This window comes from Schistocerca gregaria, chromosome 6 (assembly GCF_023897955.1).
Source record: "Schistocerca gregaria isolate iqSchGreg1 chromosome 6, iqSchGreg1.2, whole genome shotgun sequence".
NCBI lineage: Eukaryota > Metazoa > Arthropoda > Insecta > Orthoptera > Acrididae > Schistocerca > Schistocerca gregaria.
In genome coordinates this window covers 247,104,142-247,122,059 of record NC_064925.1, presented here as the reverse complement: position 1 = coordinate 247,122,059, position 17,918 = coordinate 247,104,142, and the positions used below count along the sequence as shown (strand labels likewise).

General features: G+C 39.2%; 2 protein-coding genes across 7 annotated transcripts in view; one reads left to right on the top strand and one right to left on the bottom strand.

The window, feature by feature from the left end:
- Positions 1 to 671, top strand: part of LOC126278564 (transmembrane protein 234 homolog) — a 48,553-nt gene extending 47,882 nt beyond the window's left edge. For all 6 annotated transcript variants that reach the window (XM_049978761.1, XM_049978760.1, XM_049978762.1 and 3 more), the window contains one exon: positions 508 to 671. In XM_049978761.1, coding sequence (XP_049834718.1) covers positions 508 to 602 — 95 coding nt within the window. In that variant the 3' untranslated portion in view covers positions 603 to 671. The remainder of the gene's footprint in view (positions 1 to 507) is intronic.
- Positions 672 to 2,549: 1,878 nt separating this feature from the next.
- On the bottom strand, positions 2,550 to 17,055 carry LOC126278565 (dynein light chain roadblock-type 2). The gene is made up of 4 exons (XM_049978766.1): positions 16,783 to 17,055; positions 16,624 to 16,702; positions 2,981 to 3,148; positions 2,550 to 2,865 (listed from the first exon to the last, which is right to left on the bottom strand). Exons 1-4 carry the CDS (start codon positions 16,783 to 16,785, stop codon positions 2,822 to 2,824), a joined length of 294 nt encoding a protein of 97 aa, XP_049834723.1. The 5' UTR covers positions 16,786 to 17,055; the 3' UTR covers positions 2,550 to 2,821.
- Positions 17,056 to 17,918: the final 863 nt, after the last annotated feature.

Sequence of the window (17,918 nt, the reverse complement as noted above, 5' to 3'; positions counted from 1 at the left end):
TTTCCATATTTACATATTTCTTGTGTTGCTTTGAACAAAAGCTCACCTAATCAAATGCCTACACAAAGGCAACTTTGATTGGTACCAACCAGGAGGGGGGGGGGGGGGTGAGAGAGATGAACTTATTAAGGTCAATAAGTTAAGTTCTGTTAATTCCACAGAAAAGAGTAATAAAATATCCAAATAGAGATGGTACACAATCTAGTTTTTAGAGTGGAAGTAGCAGCAGTTCTGCAGTCACATTAAAAAACTACACAGATAAATTATGTCAATACGAGATACCTGGGCTCTCACAGATTGGAATAAATCCACATTTTCAAGTGTGTTTTTATACTGTTAGTATATTATCCTATAATTATTCTGTTGAAACTGCATGTCTGATTCCACACAGGGTTACTTGAAGAAGAATTTTGATAGTGATACAAGTGATATTTATAGCTTTAAAATTATACTTGTTCACATTGCTTCCTAATTTACTGCTAGTCAATACTGAACTTATTTCTACAGAGACCGTGTGTGGCATTACACTGATAGTGTGTGGAATATCGCTTTGCTGTGTGGACAAATTCCTCATACAAAATGAAGGAGGTGGTGCTGGATGAAGCTATGGTATCATTTTTGTATTTGTTTCATAAATGGGACGGTAGAAAATAAAATATTTATTTACTGCATATTAACCTAATATTCTGAAGTTTGTCATCTCCTTACTCACTCCTGATTTTGTGTGTGTGTGTGTGTGTGTGTGTGTGTGTGTGTGCGTATGTGTGTGTGTGCGTATGTGTGTGTGTGTGTGTGTGTGTGTGTGTGTGTGTGTGTGTGTGTGTGTGTGTGTGTGTGTGCGTGTGCATAGAGGGCGGGGGGTGGGGGGCACAATACATATTGTACAATTACACATTTTTCTTGGCTTTGTCTGGACATTCTGGCTTATCCTCGGTGACGATGGACTATGTCCCCTCACTGTCAATCCTAGACACCAAACACTTTTGTGTGAAGAAGCACTGTAGTAGCTTTTCTGAATGCTGCTACATTCTTCCATGCTTTGATTAAGCTGCTGGTGTTAGAAAGGTGGTAAATCATTTTCAGGTACTATGGCAGCATTACTTATGACTTCTCTGAAAAGGAAAATCATTTCCAGCAGTGAGTATAAATGTTTTGTATGCAACACAAGCAAAAGTTCAGAGCTGCAGTGTGGGAAGGGCATTGAGCCTGTTACTCCCATTTCCTGCAGCCTCCACTGACCTCAACCAAGAAAAAAGTGTATGCTTTGTAAAGGCTGCTCTTTCATTGAGAATATTGCTGTTCTATTTCAAAACAACCACTTACCAGAGAGTGTAGTTTCAAGGTTGACGAATCTAAAATCTACTGAAGGACACGTCACATAAGAAGCAATACTATGTAATACACAAGCAAATTCAGAAGAGTAATAAATGAGAAACTATATAGCACACAGTTAAATATTTGCTTTAAACAATTTTTGTTAACCCTCGACTGATATTTCATCATCTACTTACAATCAACTTTCTGCACCAGGTAAAGAGCTATGTTGCCATACATGTGGCAACAACCAGGCTACTAATATGATACTCCTGTTGCATTTGATATTGGACAACTGCAGTGCAGATGCATCAGAAATGATGCAGCATGTCTACAAGTTACCGTTATCGACTTTGCTTACCATTCCATTCCACTGTTTTTCAAATCATTATAATGAAAAATCACATTTCTGCTGCTTCATTGACAAATAATGATAGAGCATACAACAACACAGGAACTTCTGTTGTAGGAAATATGCCTCTGAAAGTACTTCTCTACTCAGGTTTATTGTTTTAGCAAACATTTAGCTTTTTTGTTAGATATTTTTCTTGTCAGTAACATTACTCTACAAGCACTTTTGCTTATGGATGACTGCAGATTGTATTGCTCAGAATATAAAGCAGATCAGGTGATTTAACTTTCATCAAAATGATTAATTCCTAATATGAGAAGTAGGGAAGAGCACAAAACAAGAACATCGGTCATACTAAAGAAGCAGCTCTTTTAACTGAGAAATGTAAATGGTGCACTTGTGAAAACTAGTGTAGAAAACTGGAAGATCTTATTTCGGTTATATTATGGTTTCAATCTCTCCAAACAGATTTGAAATTAATCTCTCTCTTAAACGCACTGGTAGGCAAAGTGAGAGAAATTAATATTGTAATAAAATGTTTTGCAAACTGTAGTACACAGATGAAGGTAAACATTTACTAACTGTACTGTATAAATTACATGGTTATGATGCAGTGTCATATGCAGGAATGTAACTTTGTCTGCATTACACATTTTAAAAATTTTACAGCTACCACACTTCCACTATACAATACAAAATCTAAGGTACTGCACTCTTAACTCGTTGAGAATCATCTGGAAGTCAATATGCATGCTGGGCTTCAACATCCGTTCATCAACAATGGTTTATGATCATGCATTAGTTTGAGTGACATATTTAAAGCTTAAGAATACAGTGACTATTCAACAAATGCACAGCTCAGTAGCTGGTACTCCTAAGAATGTATATGGTAACATGATATTTATTTTATCAGTAAAAATGCTAACAGAATACAGAAATATACATAAATCATTTTCAATTATTTTGCAAAATCAGCATATGGCAATAAATAATGAGTAAAGCTTGCAAAAATATTAAGGATCATGTTGCAGCAAATGCAACAAGAATATATTCCAGTAAATTATTTGTGAGTGAAGTTCTGCAACAGATTAAAACTGTGTTCAAGAACACTGATGAACACACGCTGTGCCAGGTTACACCACTTTGGCCTGCAGTTCATTCTGTTGGATTCTGCACTACTATAAGAATGAATTCCTTGTCTGGAAAAAAAAGAAAATTAAAGAGTAACATTTCAAAACAGTAACTACTCAACAATTATTCAAAATTTATATCATTGCAGTGTAAAACAAATCGTGTTTAAATTTGGTTTCTCACCTGGCGCTACCAATATTTCGTGTTTTTTGGACCGTATCCGAAGAAAAGTAAGATCATTGGTAGGATCTAAATCTCTAACAACACTGCGAGCTCTGTCTGTCAACTGGCTTATCAGTCCCGCATACTGAACAGTAGTTGTGTTGTCCATTGTCGTCTTAATAGGAATTCCTGGAAATAAGAACAAACTAATTTTGTAATGACAGCTCATCCCTCTGTCAGTTTAGTAACACATTCTGACATTTCAACATACACAGGTAGCAGAAATATGACAAAGATTGAAAGAAACCAAGTGGGGGGCGGCATAAAAACCATTTCCCAGCCACTGAATTCCAAAAAAATTTTGTTGAGCAAGGATGACAACCATCATACACATGGTGCTGCTGGTAAATGTGGTCTGCATATTTTATTTTTGTATCTATAGGTATACACACCATTTCTGCATACTTATGACGCCCAACACTGATGCATTCCGACAGCTCCTTTTATTTTAATATCATTTATTTAGGCTATACACTAATGGCACTTCCTAATGCTACATCACACCAAAAACTCATTTTTGGAAATAAAGGGTGTACCAATACAAAGGCAATTTTTTTTAATTAAACACATTATTTATTTGAAAAGCTGAAACATTTCTTTTTTGAACTCAGTATTACACAGCGTCGCCACATGTGGAAGTAATATTGGAGAAATGTTCACCAAAACGGTATTTAACTCTTACCCTAGGGTCCAAAGACAAAAGGAAAAGCAGTCACAACTTTGCTCAAGGAACCATAAAAATTGCTCAATACAACTAACACATGACAAGTAACCAGCAATTCAACTGAATGAATGGCCACTGCCAAACTGAGCCAAAAGTAGAGTTGGCAACCCAGTAGCACACGCTGCTGATCACAACAGGCTCAATTTCAATGGCTCATTCACAAACCCTCCCTTTTGGATCTTTCTCCAAAACACTAGTTCACTTCCTTTATATAGACCTTCTCTCTTTTCCCCGCAAGTGCATGTAATTTTCCTATAGGTAGAATCTATTTTTCCCCTAGCTAACCATGCCTTGGGCCCCCACGCGTCACTTGTTGCAATCAGCCAATGTTTACAGCAAGTGCTATGATCTAACTGCTGATGGCAGTCTCCTAGACCGCAAATTTGACTTTGTTGTTGCCTACTATCAATGTTATGCCAATAGGTACAGTCTTTGATCACCATTCAATACACAGTTGTGTTTTCAGTGAATGAACAAACGGCACACGGGTGTGCAACGAACATGGTTCATATTTAAGTGCTTCCCAGATGAACCACCAACAGTCTTCCCCTACACTAACATGCGAGTTATTCAAGAAACTTTCAGAGGGCAAGAGGTATCATACCATATAAGTTTTTGTTGTGTGTATTTCCACACCTTTGAAGTATACCTTCTGTGATTCATTTGTAAATAATTTTTGCTTCATGAAATTCATGTTGTTGAAGAAACAACTTACAAAAAATGGTGGCGAAGATTTTTTTGGAATTGAAATCAGTCCTATGCTGGAATAGGACTTGTCCGGTTATTTTGCTGAGTATTTCAAACCCTATAGACAAGCAGTTATTCATGCTCTGGAAAACAATAACTTGTGCAGGAGCTGATGGATCCGGCAAGTATTCAATCGCTTCTTGCACTCATGGTTTTCCAGTTATTCAATGATTCTCAAGGACTGGGAAAGGTAGCAAATGTGTTTAGCACTTTGTTTTCAGGAATGTGCCCTGAGCAACAGAGAGCCTTTCTATTATCTACAAACCCAAAGATCTATTATCTTACGCAAAAAGTGGCCAGTGCTGCCCCTCAGCACTATTCAGTCATTTTTATATGAATATTTTGCTACAAAAATGCATGTGTCGGTTTCTTTTTGAGAGTTCCTTTGATATCATAAGGCAACACAGACAGTTACGCATCATGAATCAAAGAACTACCAAGCTAACGAATAAAATGCAAGTTTACATAATTTTGTGGAATGTCAAACTCACAATTATTACTCCATGACAAAGTGATTAGATTAGGACCAGACAGTGAAGTTTCTGCTCAAACATGACTGCAATTAGATCTCTCTCTATCTGAAGTTTGTTATCTGTATTGCTAAGGCTTTGAAGAGTTCCCAAGCAATTCAAGCTTCAATTTCCACGGACTGTGAGAAATCAGTATTGTCATCTAAAAGGAAATTCAGCTGACCTAACCTGTCTAATGGCAAAATTGTAAAAGTATCACACAGTCCAGGTGCAGAAATCAAACTGAACACCGAAGCTGCCACCTGGTCCTGGTGACCACGAGTTGGGACATCCTTCACTGGTAATGGTATCATGCCAGCTACAGTTACGCCATCTGAGGCAAACTCAGTCATCGATCCGAGGTCCTGTTCCAGGACAAAATTCAGGTAGTAGGTCCCTAGAATTCCTGGTTCTCGAGTCATCATCCAATGGATCTGGACCCAGGCACATCAGTCTCCACCCCCCCCCCCCCCCCCACGACTCTGCATTCGCATTCGAAGCCACACCCCAGCCTTCGCAACAGGTCATGCCCGCCCTATCCTCCCCACACTGTCCATAATGGTTCTGGCCCTGCTCACAGATTCAACAAACATATTGATGGGTCAATTGCTATAGTTATGCATACATCCAGTGATGTCGCTAGGCGCAGTGTGGCAGAGTATATCCATGTTTGTCATGTGGCAAAATGCTTGTAGCAGAGTTGGCGGCTGCCACCTACTGACAATAACCATGCACTGCACAGTTCTCCGTAGAGCTGCTATTTTGGCTTTGTTATTACCTACCATTAATGTTTGTCTAATGCAGTCTTTGCTCGCCTTTCAGCTAACTGTTGTGGTCTCGGTACACAAACTGACAGAATGCATGGTTTGCATTCAGGTGCTACCCAGTAGAACCCACAGTGTTCCCGTGTGAAAGTGTGAGTATGCAACAAAACATCCAGAAAACTGTACTGGCCAAGAAGTATCCCCCTCCAGAAGTTTTTCCAGAAGAGTCAAAAATTTTCTGTATTTATTTTTGAAAAATATGTATTTAGTAAAATCTTTACTGTCGAAGAAGCAGACGTACAACTCACACTAAAGGTACCTGTACAGCCTGCGAATAAGACAATAAAGAATGAACATTTTATTCTATACAACTTGATAACAGATTAGTGGAACTTTTATTTAAAAGCAGTCATTTGGAATTTAAAAGGTTCTTTAAAAATCATAGCTATCATCTTTTTCTTTCAAACAGGAATAAAAATCCACACTGTAAATGGTTATTTCAGGGTGCAAAGGAATACTATATTCTTTTTCATTTTTTAATTTCAAGCCAAACAAACTCAACATGTACAAAAAAAAAAAAAAAAAAAAAAAAGCTGCAACTAGTTAAGTATTAAAACTATATTCTGATCATAGCTACAGACAGCAATGCATGACTATTGGTTTCAATGCAAATACACTACACAGGTTTAGTTTCTAATATAGTTAACTTTGCACCATATTGACCTGCAGATGAAACCAGAAGCACATTTTTGAAAAGCTTAAATTAATGGGTTTAGAATCAATTGGTTTGAGTAGTATTTAACAAAAAGAATGCAGTAAGTGGTGCCGAATAAACCAAATGACACTGGAGGGGGGGATTTTAGCCATGAGAGACTAATCACCAGTGGGAGCCCACAGCACTCAATTTTGGGTATACTCCTATTTGTTTTGTACATGTGCATGACTTTTTGCTTTCAGTACATCAAAAAGACATGGTAACTTTTCTGGGTGACAATTGTTACAATTAAACAGACAATGATAGAAGTATTGTCAATATGTTTCAAGGAATTAGCTCTTTATTCGCATGAAGTAATGGCCGCTATCGACAGGGAATCTCAAGTTGATTCCGTATTTCTAGATTTCCGGAAAGCTTTTGACACCGTTCCTCACAAGCAACTTCTAATCAAGCTGCGGGCCTATGGGGTATCGTCTCAGTTGTGCAACTGGATTCGTGATTTCCTGTCAGGAAGGTCGCAGTTCGTAGTAATAGACGGCAAATCATCGAGTAAAACTGAAGTGATAACAGGTGTTCCCCAGGGAAGCGTCCTGGGACCTCTGCTGTTCCTGATCTATATAAATGACCTGGGTGACAATCTGAGCAGTTCTCTTAGATTGTTCGCAGATGATGCTGTAATTTACCATCTAGTAAGGTCATCCAAAGACCAGTATCAGTTGCAAAGCGATTTAGAAAAGATTGCTGTATAGTGTGTCAGGTGGCAGTTGACGCTAAATAACGAAAAGTGTGAGATGATCCACATGAGTTCCAAAAGAAATCTGATGGAATTCGATTACTCGATAAATAGTACAATTCTCAAGGCTGTCAATTCAACTAAGTACCTGGGTGTTAAAATTACGAACAACTTCAGTTGGAAGGACCACATAGATAATATTGTCGGGAAGGCGAGCCAAAGGTTGCGTTTCATTGGCAGGACACTTAGAAGATGCAACAAGTCCACTAAAGAGAGAGCTTACACTACACTCGTTCGTCCTCTGTTAGAATATTGCTGCGCTGTGTGGGATCCTTACCAGGTGGGATTGACGGAGGACATCGAAAGGGTGCAAAAAAGGGCAGCTCGTTTTGTATTATCACGTTATAGGGGAGAGAGTGTGGCAGATATGATACACGAGTTGGGATGGAAGTCATTACAGCATAGACGTTTTTCGTCGCTGCGAGACCTTTTTACGAAATCTCAGTCACCAACTTTCTCTTCCGAATCTGAAAATATTTTGTTGAGCCCAACCTACATAGGTAGGAATGATCATCAAAATAAAATAAGAGAAATCAGAGCTCGAACAGAAAGGTTTAGGTGTTTGTTTTTCCCGCTCGCTGTTCGGGAGGGGAATAGTAGAGAGATAGTATGATAGTGGTTCGATGAACCCTCTGCCAAGCACTTAAATGTGAATTGCAGAGTAGTCATGTAGATGTAGAATTAGTAAGTGATTCCTGTGAAGTAACTCCCTTAACAGCACAAAAACACATGTTATTGTCAGCAGCGACAATTAATGAAAAGCATGAACAGAAGCCTATGAATAGGGCGCATTCTTGGATGTACATATTAAAATTTGAACTGCGTAAAAGCACAACTATCAGTAACATTTTTTACTACTGCAGCATACGAACTACAAAAAAATGCACCACCTGCATACACATGTGTAGGCTTGGATTGACGGGGAGAAGGAAAAAAATAAGTCTTATGAATCTGAAATCAATAACTGTACTGTGGAATAAAAACAAAACAATAGTGCCATCAAAATGAAGAGTCACTTGAGGAAACTATAAAATTATGAGGGAACTACAGGCCAGTACTTCCCCTCTGCACGAAAAATTTTCAGTAATGCCTATAGAAATGCAGACGTACAAGGCTGATAGTTCCAAAATCTGGGAAGATTAAAAAGGAAAGGCAGTTCTCCTGGTCCTCAGGAAGAGAGGGAGGCACTTGTTAGTATGGGGGGAGACAAAGATGGAGGAGGAGCTGTCAGAGCCTCCCCCTTCATCTATGTCTCTCTTCATCTTAACGATAGATCCTCTCTTTCACCCTGGATCTGACTTATCTTTCCTCCTGTTTTAACCTTCCCTACCTTAAACAAGCCAATATAAAAGCAATATTTTTAAAATTGCACATCTGTGAAATCAAAATCTGCAGCTCTTTAACATTCAACACTGTGCTGTGCTGTTCCACCCTGTGCATCATAATGTGCTTGAATCCTTCCCAGTATGCTACTGACAAAGGGGACAAGATATCACTGTTCAAGCCTGTACAATGCTTTGCAAGGGCTCTCCTTAGGTCATAAAATGTGGGAAGAAGATTCTTGTGATGATACATTGCAGGTTATAAGTGGTCCCAATTATGTTCAACAGGACTCATTCAGCAATTACTGCAGACCATTCAATTCGGTTGATCCCTGTATCCTTGAGGAAGGTGTTCATGAGATGAGCACAGTACCCATCTGCATTATCACCTTTAAAGAAGAATCCACCACCAAAATGTGGACTGCAGGTTCGGACAATAGGTTGGAGGACCCATTCCTGACACTGAAAAGCTCCTATATTACCCTTGACAATGAGGCATCCAGCATCCATATAAGCTACTGGCCCCATATACTACCTATGGGACAGAATTACTAAGACTTTGTCACCAGGCCATTTCCACATTCTTTCTACAAAAATCGCCAGGTGTTTGACAAATCTTGCACACAATGCTGAAGAGAACTCATTCTATGCTCCTTGCGTCCAAATGATACTGCAGTGTTGTGTACCAGTTCAGTGACAAACTTCCCATGCTGATTACTCTTCTTGCTGCAACATGACAAGTTTGCAGTGTCTACATTTCAAATGATCCTTCTAGACACGTCGACAGACTGAACTGAGCCCCCAGGGTGCATTATACGAGGCATGATTTTTAAGTACCATTTTACAATAAAAATAAAACAAGTAGACTTAGCAATTTTATTTTTATATGAAAGCTTGTACTTGTTATTCTACACAATTCCCACTGACACTGAGGCACTTATTGCATCATACAACCAGTTTTTGAATACCGTCCTCGTAGAGGTATGTCCAATTAGATAACCAAAGCAACAGGGTCATTCTGACAATTTCATCATCATCATGGCACTTATCACCGAGTTGGTGTTTGAATGTAGAAACAAACAGTAGTCACTGGGCGTTAGATAGGGGCTGTACAGAGGGTGAATAGGTTATTCCCAGTAAAATGATTCAATCAGCTCTAGAGTTTGATTGGCCAAATGTCCTCAGACATTGCCATGAAGTAATGTGAACCCCTTACTCAGCATGTCACACCTTACGTTTTGGATTTAACAGCGTGGTTTTTTTAAGTTCCTACATTAAGCCTTAGATTTTATGGCGTTACCACGAGGCAAAAAATCCACGCGTGATATTCCCTTACTGTCTCAAAAAATAGTGCATACAATTTCCCGGCTTAAATTGTTTGCTAGAACTTCACTTTTTTGGGCGATGTTGAATGCCACAATCCTGCGCATTACTGCTCTGATTCAAGTGCAAAGTAAGCCACCAACGTTTCGTAACCCGCAAAAATCTGGCTTAAAAACTTATCACCTTCCCCTCTGTACCACTCCAGACAAGTCAAAGAACTGGCTAGATGTCTGCTTTTGTGAACCTCAGCCAGCACTTTTGGTATCTGGCATGAGCGTAACTTTCGATAATTTAAAAGTTCTGTAAAATCGTAAAGTTTTTGTTCTCTTTCACTTTTTCGCCAACTTTCTGTGCCAGACTGACAGTAATCAATGAAGGTCGCCCACTTAGTTCCTACTCATGCACATTTGTATGGCCATCTTTCAAAGCTCCCATCCATTTCCATATCATCCCATCACTCAATGTTTTCTCAATACAATTCACTGATCTGGTGAATTTCAGCAACTTTCACGCCTTTATCACTGAGGGAACGAATCACAGCCTATATTCACAGCTGGTATTTTAAATACAAACAAATTTAAACACACCAAATTATGCTCTATTAAACAGCACTGACAACAAAGATCTGCTTTTACCTCCACTACCTGGCCGTGTGGCTGTATGCAGAACTTTCCTGTAGTTAAAAGGGTACTGATAAAGATGTTTGCAGATGCAAACCATAAGGGAATTTTTCTTTTAAATCCCCTGCACCAAGTGTATCTTCTGTTGATCTTCCTGCATCTAGATACAATTTTCTGGCTTGGTGACTTACCTCTCTACAACAGCATCATCCACGAAAACCTTTGTGGTAAATCCAACAGTATTCGTTAGTTCATTTATATACACTGTGAAAAGTACTGGTTCTTTAACACTCCCTTGGGACAGGTCTGAAGTTACGTTTGAGGACTTCTCTCCACTGAAAGTGACATGCTGTATTACGTTTGCTATAAACTCTTAAATCCAGTCTCTCAGCTGTTCATTAGATGGCAGTGTGGAACTGCATGGAAAGTCTTCCGGAAGTCCAGAAACATCAGCTACATGGGTTTCACATGATCTTTCTTTTCATAACCCATCTTGATTCCTACAGAGAAGATTTTCCACATGATCTTTCTTTTCATAACCCATCTTGATTCCTACAGAGAAGATTTTCAGTTCTAGAAGTGTGATGACAGCTGATTCTAGTCCATCGTGCACCCATATAAAAATCTTTCTCAGTACATTTAGCTCTGCAGTGTGACCATCTCCTGTGCACATTCAGTATCAAGAATAATGCATAGTGACTTTCATAAGAAAGGTGGTTTGTTCATTCTGTGTCCCTACTTTTCCTACTGGAATATACAGAGGATATCAAAAGAATCGTCCAATCTGGCATGTCAATATCTCTGAAACTAATAAATATATGCATTGATTTTTTCCCCCCTTCTTCTTCGTAGGTGCCCCAAAGATGCACAGCACATCAATGCGGTACTCAAATTGTACTCACACTAGACCGAGCAAGTCTTGAGTTACAGCTTCCATAGTCACTGCTATGCAGTGTCTCAGTTCATGCATTGTTGTTGGCAACAGAGTCTTTTATAAACCCCCCACAAGAAATAATCACATATAGCCAGATACGGTGACCTTAGAGGTCAGTAATGTAAGGCTGAATCATTTGGTCCAGTGCGACTGAGTTATTTGAATCAGTCTCCAACTGTGGGAAAAAAGTTCTCAAGCATATTCAGAGATGTGCTTCAAACTGCACAAAACACATTAAATTTTGGATATCTGTCTCATTTTATACAACTTCATGTGGGTCGTTCTGTTCCCCATATTCTCGCATTATTCACCTTTACATTTAAATGGAAAGTTGCCTAATCACTCAACACTGAGTGTGGAAGAAAACTGTCATCATCCTTTTTGCAGGAACAAAATTACAGAGCTCCACAAGATGTTGTCACCTTCATGAAGCGCTTGCAGTAGCTGAATTTTGTATGGCTTCATGTGTTAACATTGATGCAACACAAGCTAGGAGGATCAGGGGCATGTTGGGATGTCAACTGCACGGTGAACAGATTTCTCTGGAGTCCTTGTGAAACTATGGTGGATGCATTCAACATCTGTGTCAGACACTTGGAGACGGCCCAGCGATTTGCCTTTACACTAACAACCAGTTTCTCAGAGTTGTTCACACTACTGTCGAATGCTCTGTGCTCTAGGAGGATCCATACCATACATCTACATATATACTCTGCTAGCAAGCAGTGTGTGGCGGAGGGCACTATTCACGCCCAAGTCATATTCCCCCCCTGTGCTCCGCTTGTGGATCGCGCGAGAGGAAAAAAACTGCCTGAACACCTCAGTATGAGCTCTATTTCCCTTATATTTGAATGGTGACCATTGCGCAATTTGAAAGTTGGTGGTAATAATATGCTCTACATCCTTGACGAAGATCAGATTTCGGAATTTAGTGAGCAGCCCCTTTCATTTAGTGTGTCATCTATTTGCAAGTGTGTCCCACGTCAAACTTTCTATGAGATTTATCTAGAAACAAAGTTGATGTGACTTACCAAACAAAAGCACTGGCAGATCGATAGATACACAAACATACAAGCTTTCGCAACCAACGGTTGCTTCTTCAGGAAAGAGTGAAGGAGAGGGAAAGACGAAAGGATGTGGTTTTTAAGGGAGAGGGTAAGGAGTCATTCCAATTCCGGGAGCAGAAAGACTTACCTTAGGGGGAAAAAAGGACAGGTATACGCACGCACGCACACGCACACACAGTGTGTGTGTGTGGGGGGGGGGGGGGGCGTGCGCGCGGGTGTATACCTGTCCTTTTTTCCCCTTAAGGTAAGTCTTTCCGCTCCCGGGATTGGAATGACTCCTTACCCTCTCCCTTAAAACCCACATCCTTTCGTCTTTCCCTCTCCTTCCCTCTTTCCTGAAGAAGCAACCATTGGTTGCAAAAGCTCGTATTTCGTGTGTATGTTTGTTTGTGTATCTATCAACCTGCCAGCGCTTTTGTTTGGCAAGTCACATCAACTTTGTTTTTAGATATATTTTTCCCCACATGGAATGTTTCCCTTTATTATTTTCTATGAGACTTTTAACACTCTCGTGATGGCTAAATGTAATAGACAAGAAGCTTGCTGCTCTTCTCTAAACCTTCTCAATCTCTTGAATCAGACCCAACTGGTAAGGGTCCCACACAGACAAGCAATACTCTAAGACTGGACGAACTAAAGTATTGTGAGCAATTTCCTTTGCTGAAGGACTGCATCGCTTTAGGATCCTATCAATAAACCGCAATCTAGAGGTTGCCTTATCCATTATTTGTGTAATTAGATCATTCCATTTGAGATCATTTCAAACAGTCGCAACCAGATACTTGACGGATGTTACCACTTCTAAAAGAATGGGCATTTATTTTGTACTCTTACATTAAAGGGGATTTTCACTTTGTTATACGCAGTAGGTTACACCTACTAATATTGAGAGATAGCTGCCACTCATTACACCACACATTTATTTTCTGCAAATCCTCATTGATTCGTTCACAACTTTCATATGATACCACTTTCCTGCAGACTACAGCATCATTGGCAAACAGTCTAATGCTGCTGTCAATACCATCAACCAGATCATTTATGTTAATCATAAAAAGCAGTGGACATATTACGCTGCCCTGGGGCACACCTGATCGTACAGCTGTTTCTGTTGAAGCCTCTCCATTCAGGATGACATACTGCTCTCCGCCTGTTAGAAAAGTTTCTATTCAACCTCATATGCCATCAGATAGACCGTAAGCATGCACTTTTTGGAGCAAAAGACAGTGTGGAACTGAGTCTAACACCTATTGAAAGTCGAGGAATATGGCATCAAATTGGGAGCCAGTATCTAGAACCTGTTGTAAAATCATGCACAGAGGGCCAGTTGTGTCTCGTATGACCGCTGTTTCCTAAAACCACGCTGGTTTCTGCAGATGAGCTTCTCAGGGTCTAGAAAGGTCATTATGTCTGAACAGAAAATATGTCCCATGATTCTACAACAAATTGATGTCAGTGAAATTGGCCAGTAATTATGTGCATCCGATGTTCTACCCTTTTATAGATTGCTATGACCTGGGCCTTCTTCCAGTCCCATGGGACTTTCCACTACTCCAATGATCTCTGATAGATGATGGATAAGAATGGTGCTATATTTGTAGATAGTCAACATAAAATCTTATGGGGATACTGTCTGGGCCAGATGCCTTCCTGGCAGGATCTTAACTGTTTCACAATCCCAGATACACTAAACACTACGTCAGCCATCCTTGCGTTTGTTCGGTAACTGAAAGGGGGAATGGTGCTGCAATCCTCTACCATAAACGAGTTTTTCAAAGCTATGTTTAGAATTTCGGCCTTCTGTTTATCGTCATCCATTACATTACCAGTACTGTCAGCAAGAGAAGGTATTGAATTATTTGTAGCGTCATACTTAGTACGATGAAGAGTCATCACTAGAAACTAATGGAGGGATGAACGGCATTACTGCTATTCTCAACATATAAAAATAATTTGTGAATGGCAAAACCAGTTATCAGATCTGTTTTCTTCTCTGCTTAGTTTTGTGGATAGCAGCCATCTCTTAATGTTAAAGAATGTAATGAGCGTGTGTTGTGGTGACAGTCTCCTGTATCATTACCAGTAAGTCACTAGAGCCAATGCCAATATTTCAATGCTAGTGCAAAGCTGTATGGATTCATGAACAGTGGGGCAACCAAGTCAGTCATGCAGTGGTAGGGGGTTCTGGATTGCGTAGCTTAGATACAGAGAAAGTAACTTATCGGAACCTCACATGAGCCATTCTTGAAAATTACTTCTCCAGTGAAGAAGTACAGGTAACCGCTTACCATACAACTCAGGTGCGGAGCAGCTGACAGGCACATGAACAAAACTGCCACTGCCATTAAGCTTTCCGACAATGCATTTTCTATGGCCTTTTTCATTTAACTTTTCCCCGCTCAGCAGATTTTGTGGCTGAAGAAACACCAGTAGGAAGGAAAAGGGGCTGCATGATTTATGTGTATGTCTTGTGCTTCCACAGGTCTACAGCAAAAATCAGTGGGCCACACCAACAAAGATATCGGGCAGTATATGGAAGACTGTTCAACATTCTCAGAGTACGTCTTTTCGCAATATTGTAAGAACACAAACTGCCCTTTAAATATGGTTCACACCAAGTCAGTATGATAAAATCAAAACTATTAAGGCATGTGCAGGGCATAGCAGACCTGAAACATAGGTTCACACTTTTAATGTGGGATACTGAGAGCAGAGGAATCATTAAAAACACTGCTTTGCACTCTTCATGCTGGATGCTGGGAGCTAGATATCAGTAGAAATCTGTCATCAAATTTGGTTTCAGTTGGGTGTCAACCTTATTTAGTAAATGTGTCTATATTTAGTAACCACAAAACATTAGTTTTAATCATATAAAATTACTTAATCTTCACCTTTGCATGTCACCTCTTTTTTCATAAAAACAGTGATGCATTTTTGCTCTAAATGCTGTCCGTCCTACAAGAGTAGGTTTCAAAGGGAGCAAGGATTACTCTCAGCACCACCTGTGGGAAGTTATACTGTCCATACACTGCATGTGGTCATTCTTATAAAGCAGCATCTCTGATTCAGTTGTAAAGGAGGAAAGTTAAAACTAATACGAAACACCCTTGACTATGTGCCACCAAATGGCTTATTCTGATCCAGACAGCACAAATGTCAGACAGAAACCATTAAGACATTTACAGCACTGCAAATGCTAATAGTAATAGTGCCGTATGGCTGACCGGCCTGGTGCCAGTCTTTCTCTGGATTACACTTCAGCAACAAGCATATTTCTGAGCCAATGACAACAGATGTTCCTAACTGGTCACACCTCCAAGTAATAACACAACCCAATGTTGCTTCACTTTGGTGTCTGGGTGAGAACTGGTGTATCCCACGTGGCAAGGATGATGTATTGTAAATGCTCAGTGTGGTTGATCAAAACTAATATGGACTCTACAATAGTTATGTGGATGTGACAGTATTCTTATTACATCATAAGACTCTCTCTAGTTGTAGCAGACTGCACATCAGATCTAAATTTTTCTTTCTCAAATCATACATTACATTGTCTGTAATTGCCTGAATGGTAAATGTGGGGCGCACAGCTTATGCGCATTCCTATTACAGTGATAGCACAATCAAAGTCCTTACAAAAGAGAACCACGAACAAGTATAAACATTTCGAACCGTTTTATGTTGAACAACATCAAGTAACTTTACTTCATGAAAATCTTCAAAGCAGTAAACCACAACGCCCATTCTGCGTGTTGCATGCATATACCTAGCACGTATGTTGAATGATACTTTAAAAGAAAAGACATTCCTATTTACAAATTACTTGCAGAATCTAACACTCTGAAAGAAAACGACAACACATCACTGGGAAATATATTCACAAAATAATGAAAACATTTTTATTCTCTGCTTCATTTTAAGATTGAAAAGTCTGACGCTGAGAAAATGAAAGTAAATAACACGATTATTAACCCTCGTATCAAACGGCAACCAACGGTGCTTTTTCGGTATATGATTCATACGCTGATGAAGAACAGTTCTGACCGTGAAACAAAACAATGTATTACAATATTAACAATCACTTACCTTCAGCGTTCACTACAATCGTCCCAACTACCCCTTTATGGGACTGTATTCTTTTAAGGGTATCTTCCACTTCACTGGCCTGAAAGAATAATACACAATAATTGTTACACATAAATGACACCAATAAATGACCCAAGAATATAAGAAATATAAGGGTACCATTGTAATAAATGTACAGGACTTCACACCACTACGATTATTTTACAGCACTGACACTGCCATTAGCACACACTTCCAGTACTTGACAACAAATCAACAATGCAAGGAGTTTTAAAGTTATCGACTATCCTCTTCACTCCGATAAACGTCCTGTGCGATATATATCGAAGAATCCTCACTGAGACCAGCTCATGTATAATTTTTAGCCTCATAGCCTCCTACGAGTTGAAGGAGACCGTAGCAGTTCATATTCCTGTCGAATGCTATATTTATTATGATACTACCAAAGAGAACTGCAGTAAAGAATATAACAGAATACTCTTCGACCCTTATTTGTTAGACCTTTGGCAGAGCGAAAACAAGACTCCTTAGAAGTTATTTATTTGTCCACATAAATCTCTTTTACAGTACATATATCGTACAAAGGATATTGGACACATAACCTTTTTATGTATTGATTTTTCAAACATCAAACATACATTACGTAAATTTCTATAACAGATTGGATCCATACGGGTAATAATTACATTTTTTTTAAATACTGTATAATTATAACTTATTTCTACAGTTAAAGATATAAATTACATTTGTTGTTACATAACGTACTGTGAGATTGAATAGTAGCAGTTTTTCAGATAGTAGGCTGTGACAGACTTTTTTAAACTCTGTAGTTCTGTAAGACATTGTATATGTCTTGGTATGCTGTTGTATAGATTTGTTCCTGCATGATATACATCTTTTTGGCATAATGTGGTGTGACAATGATTAACATGCATTTCACTGTCTGACCTGGTGCTGGAGTCATGGACACTTTTGATTTGAGACAAGAGATATCCTCAGTCTACCTTTTTTGACAGGCATGACTACTTACAGTATATAAATGCAGGGAAGGGTAAGATCTTTAGATCTTTAAAGTAAGGTTTACATGCTTTTGTGCTGTTCACTTGTTTCATTAATCTTATAATTGCCGTTTGTTTCCTGAAAACTGTTATGGCCTGGTGCACATTTCCCCAGAAAATAAGGGACCGATGACTGTAGCAGTCTGGTCCCATTCATCCCACAAACCAACCAACGAACTAAAAATAATACCATGCTTCGGTATTGAATGTACACTAGCAAAGTATACAATCCTAACT

Excerpts from the sequence above, each read along its gene's own strand:
- LOC126278565 (XM_049978766.1), bottom strand. Across the intron at positions 3,149-16,623 it reads GATTGTAGTGAACGCTGAAG|GAATTCCTATTAAGACGACA; the intron begins GTAAGTGATTGT and ends TCTTATTTCCAG. Across the intron at positions 2,866-2,980 it reads CGAAATATTGGTAGCGCCAG|ACAAGGAATTCATTCTTATA; the intron begins GTGAGAAACCAA and ends TTTTTTTTCCAG.